This window comes from Petaurus breviceps, unplaced genomic scaffold (assembly GCF_028583685.1).
Source record: "Petaurus breviceps papuanus isolate PSGF00001 unplaced genomic scaffold, PetGlider_PUasm1.0 90760, whole genome shotgun sequence".
NCBI lineage: Eukaryota > Metazoa > Chordata > Mammalia > Diprotodontia > Petauridae > Petaurus > Petaurus breviceps.
In genome coordinates, this window is record NW_027187338.1 from 2,016,514 (window position 1) to 2,031,625 (window position 15,112).

The 15,112-nt window shown below is 48.3% G+C and overlaps 2 protein-coding genes across 6 annotated transcripts in view; both read left to right on the top strand.

Annotated features, from left to right (window-relative positions):
- GJB3 (gap junction protein beta 3) overlaps positions 1 to 4,352 on the top strand; it is a 5,470-nt gene extending 1,118 nt beyond the window's left edge. The window contains exon 2 of the mRNA XM_069067891.1: positions 2,449 to 4,352. Coding sequence (XP_068923992.1) covers positions 2,480 to 3,301 — 822 coding nt within the window. The 5' untranslated portion in view covers positions 2,449 to 2,479 and the 3' untranslated portion in view covers positions 3,302 to 4,352. The remainder of the gene's footprint in view (positions 1 to 2,448) is intronic.
- GJA4 (gap junction protein alpha 4) overlaps positions 1 to 15,112 on the top strand; it is an 18,349-nt gene that overhangs the window by 1,081 nt on the left and 2,156 nt on the right. For 2 of the 5 annotated variants that reach the window (XM_069067887.1, XM_069067889.1), the window contains exon 1: positions 13,644 to 13,821. Coding sequence is in view for 1 of the 5 variants with exons in the window: in XM_069067885.1 (XP_068923986.1) it covers positions 6,639 to 6,665 (27 nt within the window). In the remaining 4 variants the exon portion in view is untranslated. The other 3 variants (XM_069067885.1, XM_069067886.1, XM_069067888.1) reach the window with 3 other exon arrangements.

Here is a 15,112-nt window from a genome sequence, read left to right on the forward strand (position 1 = left end):
AAAGAAAGAAAGAAAGAAAGAAAGAAAGAAAGAAAGAAAGAAAGAAAAGCCTAGGTACTAATCCCCAAACTCTCAAGTAGGTGGTAGGGCATGTGTTGTGAGCCAGAGTGGCCATGCTTGGGGCTAAGTCTGAACTCCAGCCCCTTCACAAAGCTCAGTGCTGTCCCATACCTAATTAGGATCCAGGAGAGAGTGAGTCCAGGACTCTTGTTGGTCTGTCGGACAACTCTGTCCCTCAGATGTTAGCCAAAGCCCAGTGTCTCCAGTACCACCCACAACTCCTATCCACAACAGCTCAGTCAAAGAAGTGAGGAGCCCAGAACCTGCTCCTCCAGTCCTTGGTAGGGGTTGTAACCTTACTCCGTACCTCCCTTCTTCAACCTCCAGCCTTCAACTTGAGGGAAGGTAAGCCCCGCCTGCTCCCCGCCTGCTCCCCGCCCTCAGTCCAGCCAAGGAATTCCTTCCCGATGAATGTGGCCTCTCGGTGATTCAGTGCTGGGGATTTTGAAGGGGGGTGGTAGTAAGGGTGGGGTCTAGGAGTCAGGAAGGTTGCAGGAGTTATTGAGAAGCAGCCCCCATTTTTAGGGACAGCCCTGTGGGACCAAACCAGACCAGCAAAGAATGAGGGACCATGAAATAAGTATGTAAGCAAAATAGGTGCAGAACCAGCCCCATTCACCTTAAGGTTCAGTGACTTACTCAAGTTCACACAGGGGAGTGACAAGCAGAACTGGGAATCATGTAGTGACTCCCCTTCTGACCCACCCTTCTCCTAACAGACCTCCTTTCTAGGTGAGCTGGTAGGATGATGGGAAATGCTAATGAATATTCATATCTCTCGGATCATAGATGTAGAGGGAAAAGGGATCTCAGAGGCATATAAGAGGTCCAGTTTTCTCATTTTACAAATAAGGAAACTGAGTCCCAGAGATATGAAGTCTAACCCAGGGCATACGTGTCAGAGCCAGGTTTTGATCAGGTTATCTGATGCCAAAGCCAGTGTTCTTTCCATTGTACCATGTTCTATAGGGGTGCCTACTCAGGGATCACATCTCACAATTAAGTCTTAAGAGGAGCTAACAACCTCTGACTTACAGAACCACATGCAGGAAATGAAACTTTAGCCACGTGGCCAAAGAGCACTTACCTGGGGACCTGGGGGGGGGGGGAGCAGGAGGGGATGTGGAGGATGAGTTCAGAGGTGACTAAAGGAGACAAGGGACTGGGAAAAGCAAACTTGACTCATGCTTCAGGGAAAAAGGAGAGGTTCAGGGGCAGCTAGGTGGCACAGTGAATAGAGCACCAGCCCTGGAGTCAGGAGGAACTGAGTTCAAATCCAGCCTCAGACACTTAACACAAAATCTGATCATGTGACCTTGGGCAAGTCACTTAACCCCAATTGCCCGCCAAAAAGAAAAAAAGAAAAGAAAAAGGAGAGGTTAGCTGCCCCACCTCACCATCTCAGTCCCTCCTGCTACTAGATGAGGAAGGGTTTTAAAAAAAATTCTCAAGGGGAATTTGTTCCTATTGGAAGAGTCTTCCTCAAGCTGCTATTACCAAAAGACCCCAGGATCACAAATCTAGAGCTGGGTGTGATCTGAGAGGCCATTGTGTTCAACCTCCTCATTTTACAGATGAGGAAACTGAGGCCTGTTAACAGAGCCAGGCACAGCCAGGATTCAAGCCCTGGGCCTCTAATCCCAAAGCCCCACAATGGCTGACAGTTTCCCCTGCCGGTGTCCCCCACACCCCGCCCCATACTCCACATCCCATGTGACACATTTCACGCCACACACCCCAGCCCCCACCCACACAGTACTACACACTGCATGTCATACGTGACATACCACAGTGCTCAGATGAGCCCGGCCACACATGAAACAACACACACTCCACTCACTCTCTAGGCACATGCTACCCACCCACATATACATATGCACCTTTTCAGGAAAAGCAGCTTGGGGATGTCCCACAGCTGAACCCTCACACTCATGCATACACAGGTGCATGCAGATTCACAGGCATACACCCAGATATAGACACAAGGACGTCCACTCACCCAGGCACAAACAGCCTCGGACACTCGGGCATTAGGCTGGTGACTCTGCGCAGCCAGCCCTCCCTGTAATACAAATCATGGGCATCATCTTCCTCATGTCATGGTCCTCTTCAAGAACAAAGGACAAACCACACGCAGTTAGGGCACTGGGTGCCTTGCCCTATGAAACCCCATAGTCCTGGATCAGTTTCTGTCCCCATCAACCCACTGCTTCCAGCCAGAATAAAGGAAGAAAGGCTTTGTTAGGTGGGGGCCTCTGGCGAGCCAAGCTCACGCCCTGAGGCCAAACCGAGTCCCTCCCTGCCCGCTCTATCCCAGGCGGAGAGGCGGGCACTTGGGCTTCTCTGCACCGGCCCACCGTGAGCCTTTCTTGTCCTTGCCCCTCACAGGTGGGCCCAGCGCCCCCACAGCCCATGAGCCATGGACTGGAAGACTCTGCAGACGCTCCTGAGCGGGGTCAATAAGTACTCCACGGCTTTCGGCCGCATCTGGCTCTCGGTGGTCTTCGTCTTCCGCGTGCTGGTGTACGTGGTGGCGGCGGAGCGCGTGTGGGGAGACGAGCAGAAGGACTTCGACTGCAACACGCGCCAGCCGGGCTGCACCAACGTCTGCTACGACCACTTCTTCCCCATCTCCAACATCCGCCTGTGGGCCCTGCAGCTCATCTTCGTCACCTGCCCCTCGCTGCTGGTCATCATGCACGTGGCCTATCGGGAGGAGCGGGAGCGGCGCCACCGGGCGAAGCACGGGGACAAGTGCGCTCGGCTCTATGACAACGCCGGCAAGAAGCATGGCGGGCTCTGGTGGACCTACCTGCTGAGCCTCTTCTTCAAGTTCATCGTGGAAGTCGTCTTCCTCTACATTCTGCACACGCTGTGGTACGGCTTCTCGTTCCCGCGCCTGGTGCAGTGCGCCGGAGTGAGCCCCTGCCCCAACACCGTGGACTGCTACATCGCCAGGCCCACGGAGAAGAAGGTCTTCACCTTCTTCATGGTGGGTGCCTCGGCCATCTGCATCGTCCTGACCATCTGTGAGATCTGTTACCTTATCTGTCAGAGGATAACGAGAAGCTTGCGCAGAGTCAAGCGCAAGGGAGCCGCTCTGCACTCGCCCTCCTCCAGCAGGGCATCCACCTGCCGCTGCCACCACCTGCTGCCAACCCATGGGGGTGAGGAGGGCATGAGCCTAAACAAGGGGGCAGAGGCTCTCCGAGCGTCTGCTCCCAACCTGACTCTCATCTGACCTGGGGATGGAGCAAGGCAAGGAACCTGGGACGGCCTGGGACGGCCTGGGATGGCCTGGATTGGCCTGGATTGGCCGCAGTATGCTGAGCAGGGCAAGGTCAACCCATCTTCATAACTCCCACGGGCTCCTGATCCTCTGGCCACAGGGGCTGGAAGAGTCAGCATGAGACAATGAGGGTGGAGGCCAGGGCTTAGGGAACATTCACAGAGCAGAGGGTCCTGGGGAAGTGGATCCTCTTTGGGAGACAGCCCTACTCTGGAAGCGTCAGGGAAGGTCAGTGGGGGGAGAGTGGGTTGGTGGCTAGAGGGGGAAGGGTAGTTATTTTATCTAGCAGCTTTACCCAGTTCCATCTCTAACCACACACCCTACAACTGGGGCCTGGGGTGGGGCAGATTAAGAGAGGATACAGAATCATATCACAATAATCTACTCTCCATAACCAGAACCAAGTTCTGTTGGTGGTGCTCAGGAGGCCTGGCTGTCAGTCCTGTGGCTCCCCCAAGGAGCCAGTAGAGAGAGGTTTGCAAAGATGGGCCATTCTCCCAAACCAGAGGTCACAGGACCATCTTCTAAGAGCTCAGATCAGCCAACAAGGTTGCAGGTAATGTCAGCAGGCTATAAGGACTGAAGTGAGATTAAGCAACCAGAACAAAGAGGACCCAGTAAGGACACTTTGCCAGTATCCAGGGGCTCAGGCTACAAAAGCTCCCTCCAAGTCCAATCTGCTTCACTTCCACCCTTGCCCTCTAGAGAAATCCATGTTGAAAAGACATGTTTCCTTTCCTCTACCCCCAACCTCTGGAAGAAACCTCTAAACTCACGGTCATTGAGGGTTTTGTTCCCAGGCCCAACAATGGAGTCCCCATTCTGAAGCCTGGGGGCAGACTTACTAGGAATGTAGGTTTAAGGAATTGATTCACCCTTCCATCCACCCTGAACCAAGGTTGAAGTCCTGAAGCCCACTGGATATCCATAGGTGAGAACAGGAAGAAGGGGATGATCCCCTCCTGGAATTCAATAAAGTTCTGGTTTTGTTTTTTTTCTATAATCATGAGGTCACTGGGCTCCTCCAATCCTCCCAGGCAGGAAAACCTTAGAAATTCTGAGGAGGAAGGATGAGGATATAGGCATGGGAGGTACAGGGATAGGGGATGAGGAGATGGGGATATGGGGTGAGCAGATAGGACTGAGGGGGACAGAGACAGTGGGGACGAAGGATGTGGGGACTGGAGCTATGGGGAAAGGGGGCATAGAGATGAGACCATGTTATTATTATGAAAATGACAGACATAAGGATGGGTAACATGGAAATGTGAGAATGGGGGGATGAAAGAGGGAGTGCTGGTTGTGAGAATGAGGCTATAATAACAATAGCTGACATTTAAATAATACCTCTAGGTTTTCAAAGAGATTGTAATACATTATCTCATTTGCCATAAATGCTAGCATTTATATAATGCTTTAAGCTCGTTACAAATATCATCTCATTTTATCCTCACAACAACCCTGGGAGGAAAATGTTGTCATTATCCCTATTTTACAGATGAGGGAACTGAGGCAGAAGTGACTTACCACAAGTGTCTGAGGTTGTACTTGAACTCAGGTCTTCCTACGTCCATATCCAGGGTTTTATCTACTGCACTGACTATAAGCCTCCTCCTTAGGAGGATTTAGGGATGGAATATAAGAGAATATGGCCTGTGTACCAGTGGGAATAAGGGATGGAGGACAGGGAATGTGGAACAAGTCAATTCTCGAGCCTCATTCTCTTAATGTCCAGGAGAGGGCACCATGACCAAAGTTCCATGTCTATAAGCTTCCAAATAAATACACAGCATACAAATGGGAGAATTTGGGGAAACCGTTATGCAAAAGTAGACAAATTCACCCTGACAGCTTTATGCCCACAGACTCACCAAGAGACACAATCAATCCAAAAACCAGCAACAACCCCACCACCACATACACACTCACAGGCAGAGATGCTCAATCTCACACACAGTTAGTTTAATTAAAAACTGCCATCCTGAATCCCCAGGACTAGGGAAAAAATATCGGAGCTAAGGAGATCCCTTAAAAATCTTCCAGGCATGGGGCGGCTAGGTGGCACAGTGAGTAAGAGCGCCGGCCCGAGAGTCGGGAGAACCCTGGATCAGTTTTGGCCTCAGATACTTAACACCCACACAAAAAAGAACTGGCCATGTAACCTTGGGCAAGTTAACCCCAATTGCTTTAAAAAAAAAAATCTTCCAGGCCCTCATTGAATAGATGAGGAAACTGAGACCCAGAGCTGCCCATCACATGTGGATGGATAGATAGATAGATAGATAGATAGATAGATAGATAGATAGATAGATAGAGATATGGATATGGATATGGGTATGGGTATGAATTAGATGCTGAAAGAGCACTGGATTTGGAACAGAAATCATTGCTTCAAATCGTGGACTTACTCTCTGTGTGTTACTAGGGAAATCCCTGACCTCTCTGGTTCCCAGTTTCATAGAATCACAGAATCCTAGTATTGGAAAGGATTTCAGTGTCCATTAGTCCAACTGACATCTGAAAAGGGCCGCCCTTTATGACTACCCAACAAGTGTCTAGCCAACCCTTTCATTAAAAGGTCCAATGATGGAGAACTGACTATCTAACAAAACAGCCTGCTGCTCCCTTATGAAGTGTCTCCTCTTATCAAGCTTACATTTGCCTCTTTGTTCATTGATCTAGAATCTGTCCTCAGAGACCAATCAAAGCAAATCTGATCTCTCTTCAACCTGACAGCCCTTCCAGTACTGGAGACAGTTCTAATGCCTTTCCTGAGCTTTCTTTTCTCCAGGCTAAACATTCCCAATTCCTTCAATGGATCCTCATATGTCCTGACCTCAGGGCCCTTCGCCATGCTTGTTGCCATCCTCTGGGTGCTCTTCACTTTATAGAGTCATAAATGGTAAAATGTGGCAATCAGAATTGATCTCTACCCCAGGTGTGGCCTGACCTGGGTGGTGTATAACAGGATTATTTCTTACTCCTTATTTTTTGAAGCTATGCCTCTAAATGCAGCCTCAGTTATTAAAAAAAAAAGTGGGGGTGGGGCTGGACGAGATGGCCTCTGAGGTACTTGCCAGCTCTGAATCCTACAAGCCTAGGACCTACGGAGGGAAGATTTCTGTATAATAGGGCAAACAGGAAAGGGACTGAAGCTGTGAGGTCATTGATCTAGGGATCTCCCGGATAAGAAGACTCCCTATATACTAATGTAAGTCACCCCCTTCTCTGCAGCTTACAGAGAGCCACCCAGAGCTCCGAGAGGGCCCATAGCTCACGCGTATCAGAGATGCACCCAGGTCTTCCTGGCTCTAAGGTCAGTTCTCTAACCACTACACCACTGTCTCTCAGGGAGTCCAAACAGCACAAAAATCCTCCTTATACAAAATCCCCAGTCTCCTACCACCCTCCCTCTACAGTGCCCCTCACTGTCAGGCACATGGCCAGCCATGCCCAGGGAAGCCCAGTGACAATGTCTCCTTCAAGCATATGTACAATCACACCCTTTTCTTGTACACAATGACATCCCAGGCGTTCTCATGTGGTTTCACTCACAGATGCATGTAGTCTCCTCACCTTCACATCCCCTTTGTCATGCTGACTCACACACTCTGTCACACACGGTCTTCTCACTCACTCACTTTGACTCATACAGTATCCATCCATCCCTCTTTCTTAGGAAAACTGGTCCTTCCCACTCCCTTAATTGTGGAAATCCAACCCAAGCCTCTGGCTTTTTCCTTCAGAACCCTGAAGTCTATGCACTACGGTACAGGATGCCCTAGAAGAGGGGAGGTGAGACCTGTACACAAATCCTTCTGGGGGCAAGGAATAGGTTTGTCCCAGGTCCCTCTATGGGACCAGAATAGGCTGCCGTACCTTGAGGGAAGAATCAGAAGGGGGAAAGCCTCCTTCAGATACAGCTCAAGGACCAAGTTGCTACCAAAACAGCTGGGGTCCCAGTCACTCAAGAAACATTTAGTAAGCACCTACTGTGTGCTAGATTTTTGTGCCTTGATACACAGTCGTTTCTTCATGCTAGATATTGTACTAAGCACAGAAGACACAAAGAAAAACACAAGACAGACCCCAGCTTCAGGGCGCTCACCATCTAACGGGGGACAACATGAAGCAACCGCCTACAAACCGGTTAAATGAGGAACAGTTGTTTGTCCTTCATTCTCAGAAAGGACAGATGACATCAGGAGAGTGATGTCTTGACTTGCAAGTGAATTGGATTTAGGTGACATGGGGTTGTACAAAATCATCAGCCTCACTCTCTCCTCCGGAGCCATCTAGGTCTCATGGCAAGACATTGGTCAGGACGACTGGCAATGGTCCCAGAATGCAGTGGAAGACCTCAGCCTTTTTAAGCTAGGTCTTTCCCAGGTCTCAGTTTGTCTGAGGCAACACCCATTCAGTGATTCAAGGCTGGGTAAGAATTGAGGTAAAAGGTAGCCTAGTTTGCTTTCACAAAAGAAATATTCAAAAAAGGAAAGGTATTAGAATTCATGGAGTTTGGGAAAGGCCTCCTGTGGAAGGGGAGATTTTAGCTGGGGCTTGAAGGCATCCAGGAAGCAGAGATGAGCATAAAATCTCCATGAGAGTAAAGGCCATTTTTCTTTTTCTGTCTTTGCTCCTCAGCACCTAGTACACAGTCTGACACCTTCCTTCATCAGTATAGCAAACTTGCACCATGGAAACTCCCTCTGCCAATACAGATCAATACCTTCTTAGCAACTTAGATTTAGAGGGTCCCTTGGGACTCAGGGAAGTTAGGTTACTTGTTCAGGGTAACACAGGCCTTCCTGTCTCAGATACCAACAGAATGTCTCTACAAAGCCAGGCTGTTTGGCACTTAGTAGATGGTTAACAAAGTTTGTTTATTTTGTTGGATCGAATAAAGATTTTGGGAAACTGCTATACAAAGTTCCATTTAGCTATAATCATCAATAACATTTATATAACCCCTTAAAGCTTGCAAAGCACCTTGTATTCAGTATTTCACTGGAGCCTGTAAGGTAAGTCCATGTTCACACAATTAGTGTCTGAAACATGAGTTGAAACCAGGCCTTTTTGACTTCTAAATCTATTCTGCCATAATAGGTGCTTAATAAATATCTGGGAGGACTGGGGTAGATGTGCATAGGAGGATACCATGGGGTAATTCCAGTGAGTAGTGTTCTTAAGCCCTGGGTTCAACTTCTGCCTCTGACAATTGCTAGATATATGATCATTAATAAGGCACTGATTGCCTCTGTTCCTCAGGGCTCCCATCTGTAAAATGGGAACAATATCAGTAGCATCTACCTCACAAGATGGGTGTTAGGCTCAAACAAGATTGTGCACATACGGCACCTTGCAAACTTTGAAGCCTATGTCAGCGTCAGCTGTTATTATTTACTAAAAAAGATGCTTTGCTCTACAACAGATTCATAGACTAGGTAAACCAAGAAGGGCTTTAGTCTAACCCCCTCATTGCGCACAGCAAGGAAAATGAGACCCAGAAATACGAAGGGGGTCGCCTGGGCATTAAACAGGAAGTCAGCTAGGATACTGCAGCCCTTATCTTGCCCCTCCCCAAACTCTCCTCTCTTCCCATCTTCCCCAATGCACCACCATCCTTCTAATCTACCAACTCAGCACTGAGTTGTAACCTTAGCACTATCCTGGACTCCTCTTGCTCCACAAACCCATGCAGGTACCAGATCTTGCAGTTCCTGCCTCTACAGATGCCCCTTGCATCCCCACCCCACCTTCACTCCACTCCCTCAGAAACCCTCATCACTTCTCACCTGGATTATTACAAGGTGCCATCCTAATGGAGCTCCCTGTCTCAAGTCTCTCCCCACTCCAATCTGTTGGTGCTGCCAAATTCATTTTCTTTAAATACACATCTAACCATATGACTCTCCTAGTTGATCAACTCCAGCAACTCCTTTTGTGCCTTTAGAATCCTATGCAAATGCTACACTCCCTGGCCCTGACCTCTCTTTACAGCCTTATTGGACATTGCTCCCTCTCCACTAACCAAATCCCCTTCAATCTAGCCAAAGTGACCTAGTCTCTGTTTCTCTGTCATCTCCCATCTCTACACCTTTGCATTGGCCCCATGCCTGGAAGGTGCTACCTCTTTACCTCTACCTCAAAGTCCCTATCTTTCTTTAACATTCCCATTAGATTAACTCCTTGAGGACAGGAACTCTCTTTTTCCCTCATGTTGTATCCCCAGCACTTAACACACAGTGCCTAGCACTGTGATAGATAGGTGCCTAATAATATTTATTGATAAACTGATAAGAAGAAGCTCAGGCAGCTTCTGCCTGAAGCTCTTTTTGATTCCCCCTATAAGTGCTAGTGTAGTCCCTCCCAAACTACCTTTTACTTAACTACTTTGTATATATTTCTGTTTATTCACTTTACATTTATACTGTATATGTGTGTGTATTTTATAAGCATTTTTCTCCCCCATTAGAATGTTAGCCCCTTCCTTACAAGTATGAATTGTTTCTTCCTTTATTTCCCCAGCACCTAGTACAGTGTTGGCCCATGGTAGGCACTTAATAAATTCTTACTGATTGATTGATATGGTCTATAAACATTTGGCTTATGTATAATTTTTCAGAAACCATGAACTACATAATGGGAGGGGGTCACAGATGAACAAGACTGAAGGGATTGGGATCATAGACCCAAAGCTGTAAAAAATGATTCTGAGAGGCCATGTCAAACCACATCCTCATTTTATGCTTTTATTTTATTTTTTATTAAATTTTAATTTATTTTCAGATCTACCTTCTCTCCTTTCCATCACCTCCAACCCCTATTGAAAAAAGAAAGAACAACAAAACCTCTGTTACAAATTTGTACATTCAAGCAAAACCAATAACCACATTGACCTTGTGCAAAGATAGATAGATAGATAGATAGATAGATAGATAGATAGATAGATAGATAGATAGATAGATAGATAGGTGGGTGGGTGGGTGGGTGGGTGGGTGGGTGGGTGGATGGATGGATGGATGGATGGATAGATAGATAGATAGATAGATAGATAGATAGATAGATAGACAGACAGACAGACAGATAGATGATAGATAGATGGATAAAAAGATAGACAGACAGATAGACAGAATAGACTGGCAGAGATAGAAAGAAAGGAAGAAAAAAAGGAAGGAAGGAAGGAAGACTGGAAGACAGAATAGACAGGTAAAGAGACAGACAGACAGAATAGACAGACACATGATAGACAGATAGATAGAATAGGCTGATAGACAGATGATAGACAGACAGATAATGTGCCTCAGTCTATAATCTGAGTCCATCATCTCCCTATCAGGACAAACTTCTCCTTTGACAAACAAGAAAACTGGAGCCCAAGGAGATTAATTAAAAGTGTCAAAAAGCCAGGATCTGAATCCAGGTCCTCTGACTTCCAAGTCAATGTATTTTTCCATTAATAAAATGAGATGATATATGTAAAGCACTTTGCAAACTTTAAAGCACTATATAAATGCTAGTTACTATTGTTATTATGACCACATTGCCTCCCCTTAGTTCACTGCCTGCCGGGGCATGGTTCCTTCCAAGTCCCTTTACCTCACTGGACCTCATTTTCCCCATTGTTAAAATGAGGGAGTTGTCCCAGATGAAGAAAGTGCTCTAAACTCTGCAAATAGGGACTGCCTCATTCAAGGCCTGCACCTTTCTTCATTTCCTTGCCATGACGGATGGTGGTTAGCAGATGCTGAGAAAGCCTAAGGATGTGGGGGTCTATGGAGTAGATCCCATGGTCTCCTGGGTGTAGTGTGTGTGTGTGTGTGTATGTGTCTGTGTAGCCCCCAGGGACCCTGACAATTCCCTCTTTCCCCCCCAACCAGTTCAGTCATTTTTCAGTCCTGTCCAACTCTTCATGACCCCATTTGAGGGTTTTCCTGGCAAAGATACTGGAATGGTTCACCATTTTCCTCTCCAGATAATTTTCCAGATGAGGAAAATGAGGCAAACAGGGCTAAGTGACATGCCCAGGGTCACATAGCTAGTATATGTCTGAGACCAGATTTGAACTTAGAGAGATGAGTCTTCCTGACTCCAGGTCCAGCACTCTATCCACTGTGCTACCCCTGGCTGTCCATCCCAACTTGCAGAATGGGTCCTAAAGACAAGGTTCACACAGATTTGTTCTGCCCAGTCCCAGGGGGCAGTTACAATAAGAAGGGTGGAAGTAACAGAGAGGCAGATTTGTGAGGAAAACCTTCCTAATGTTTAGAGCTATCTTAAAGTTGCATAGACTACATCCAGAGGGATGTGGGGGGAATCCTTTCTGCTGATGGTCTTCAAGCAAAGGCTAGATTGGCAGTGGTGATACAGTGAGGAGAACAATGGCTCTGAAATCAGAGAGGCCAGACCCAAATCATACCTCTGATACGATTGGACTAAGCCTTTATCTTCCCTGGGCCTCAGTTTCCTCACCTAGAAAATGAAGGGGTTGGACCAGATGGTCTCTGAAGTGCCTTCTTTTTTAAATTTGACATAATATTTTATTTTTTCCTCAATTACATGTTAAAACAATTTTTAAAACACTTTTTTTTAAGTTTTGAGTTCCAAATTCTAAGGAGCCTTTTAGCTCTGGATCTAAGGCCCTGAAGTAAAAATCCATTCTGGATCCAGAAATAAACTTGAAACCACTTGTTGAGTGTGCTCGAGTGGGGCTTCCTTTTGGTCAGGAGCTGGACTAGATGTCTTAGGGTACTTCTGAAATTCTATGATTCACTGTTTGTCCATCAGGCATTTACAGCTCACCTCCCAAACTGGTTTCCCACCCTCTTCCCATCCCTGCTCTCCCACCAGCATCCCCAGGGAGAGCAGCAGGGTGAGGACAAACGTCATCCCCTCATCGACCCTGAATAAGGATCAGATAGGCTCTCTGAGAGTTCCCTAGGGAGGGACAAGGAGGAAGGGGTCATAGGGGAGGAGGAGAGGCTGTGAAGCTGAGAAACTGCCTGCCACTGTTCTCAGGCCCCCAGAGGTCACTGAAGTAGGTGCCTCCACTTAGGACTACACCAAGGTCAGGGAAGAGTCCTGAAGGCTCTTTTCCTAGAGAAGTTCTCACCACCCCTGCTCCCCACTCTTCCTCAAGGCTCCCTCTTGCTTCTGGGCTAAAAAGAGAAACTCCTAGGCTGGCATTTAAAGCCCTCCACAATCTGGATCCAACTTCTATTTCTTGTCTTACTTTCCCATATCACCTCTCTGTGCCTAAGTCAGCCAAGTCTGCTTAATCCACCAGAACTCAGCTTTCTATCTCCCATTTCTGGGCCATGCCCTATGCCTAGAATGCACTCCCTCCTCACCCCCATCTTTGAAGTTTTTGCTTCCTTCAAGTCTCAATTCACAAGCCATCTCCCATGAGAAACCCTTCCTGATCCTGCCAATTGTTAATGCTCTCTCCTCTTGAAATTGCTTTGTATATGCATTCACCCGGGTATATGTTATGCCTTCACAGACTGAGAAGTATGCTCCCTGAAGGATGCCACTGTTTTCATTTTTGTCTTATACATACTATGAGGTTTAATTATTGCTTGTTGAAATAAACTGAGTTGAACCAGAAAGGGTCAGTTATGAAAGAGACCTTAGAGATCACTTAGACCGGCCCCCTCACTTTAAAGATAAGGAAACTGAGGCACAAAGGGGAAAGAGAAGAAGAGAGAAGGGAGAGAAGGAAGAGGAAGGAGGGAGGAGAGGAAGAAAGGGCACATGTTTACAGGTTCTCTATATAATAAATGAATGCGTGGCCACGCCCATGAAAACCTCTCTATGGGCCCAGGAGCTACTTGGATCTATCTATTATCTCCCCTGTAGGTATCCCAAAACTTCCCAACCCAGCTCCCTTTTCAAACTATCAAGGGGAGTCACCTACAGACTGGGAGTGGGGGGGGGGCGGGGATCCAGGGCTAAGAAAGCTGCCTGAGGGGTTCCCCCACAGGGAACTCACCCCATCACCATGGATCTTCTCCATCACCGACACCCCCCCCCCACACACACACACACACACTCACACAACACCCTATCTCTTTAAAGAGTCCGGCCTATCGGGCCCCTGGCCCCCGCCCCCATTTCCTTCTCCCCGCCTCCCCCGCTATTATTAAGCTCGGGACTGCTGCCAGCTCTGTCCTGCAGGACTCGGGCTCGGACTCCCTTGGAGGGGCCACCGGGGCCACCTCTCCGGGACTTCTTGCTTCCTTCTCCACGTGTCACGCCTTTCGCACAGGCTCTAGCACAGCTGAGTCAGGTGAGGGGCTGGGACCGCACCTCTGCTAAGAGCAGAGACAGCCTGGGGCAGAGTTCCCGGTCAGTCGAAGCCAGCTCTGGGCTGAGCCTCGGGGCGGGAAGGCTAGGGAGGGTAGAATTCTTACCTAAGTACATCCAGGGTCCTTGGCCTTCAACTCCTCTTCACCTGCCCCTCAACCCTCAAGGTAGGACCTGTTAGCATTTCATCCCCCACTCCCTGGCCCTCTGCTGCCCTTGCTCTCTGCTTCACCTGGGTAATGAAAGGGATGGAGTGGGTGGGTGCCACCTGAGATGACAGCCTGAGGTTCCCAGCCCACCCTAAGGAGAACAGTCCAAGAATTAGGAGTGACCCCTGTAACTTCCTTCCCTTTGGGGACTGGTAGAGATTCCCCAGTTTCTCCTAAGGGAGTCCCTCTCTCTCAGGAGATTTGAAAGACTGAGTTCCCTTTGGAGAGGGGGAGGTTTTGGTTCTGGGCTATCAGGTCTGAAGGGACTTCTGGCAACCTAGGTGCCTCGATCTGAGTTGTTAAGTTGCTCAGAGCTGCTATCACTATCTCCACATTTAGCAGAGAATACCCTCCCCTTAACACTGATCCCAAGATGATGTGAGAGAAGAGTCACTTTTCAACCAAACTGGGCTGGGTGCTGTTACCCCACCCTACCTGCCCTGGAGTAGAGGAGAGCAAAGCCAGTGCAATTACAGAGGGTGGAAATTCTGATTAGGAAACTCCCTTTGTTTTCCCCAATCTACCAGAGCTGACACAGAGATTCTGGAGAGGTGGACCAAGTCCACATGGGTCCTTTTTCTGAGCCCCTGGACCCTCAGGAGTGAGCTCCTGAGGATGACTCCCCTTGGTTGAGTAGTTAAGGGGAGCCCCTGGGTGAAGGAACTGAGAAACAGCTACTTTAAGAATTGTGGGAAAGAAAAGTAACCGGTTACTTTGGTCACTTAATTTCAACCCTGCTTCTGAGCTGGCTGACATGTGTGTGCCCCTTAAGACCAGGTGATTTTCCCATTTCTTTCCCCTATACACACAAAACTACTCTGACTCTAGGGAAGTTATGAACAGTTGGGATCAGCTTGCTATAGAAGAGGTTTACCCTCTGGCCCACCAACAGTTAAAAAGGCAGGGGTGAGGAGCTCCAGAATCTCTGAAAGAGGCAATTTCATCCTCTGACTCCATCCCAGATCTGACCAAGTCCTGGTTACTCAGATTCTTCCTCTGGCCACCTGGCCTTGATGGGTAGAAGAGGAGAGGGCTTGGAAGGGGCTCTTTCCCCTATGTCCCTATCCCTTCTCTAACTCTCTCTCTCTCTCTCTCTCTCTCTCTCTCTCGATCAGTGTTAAGGGGAGGGTATTCTCTGCTAAATGTCTCCCCTCCCCTCCCCCCCTCCCCCTCTGTCCTCCCCCGCCTCGCTCTGCCTCTCACTGCAGACTCTCTTACGCCAGCGCGCCCACCGCCGCCCGAGCGGATC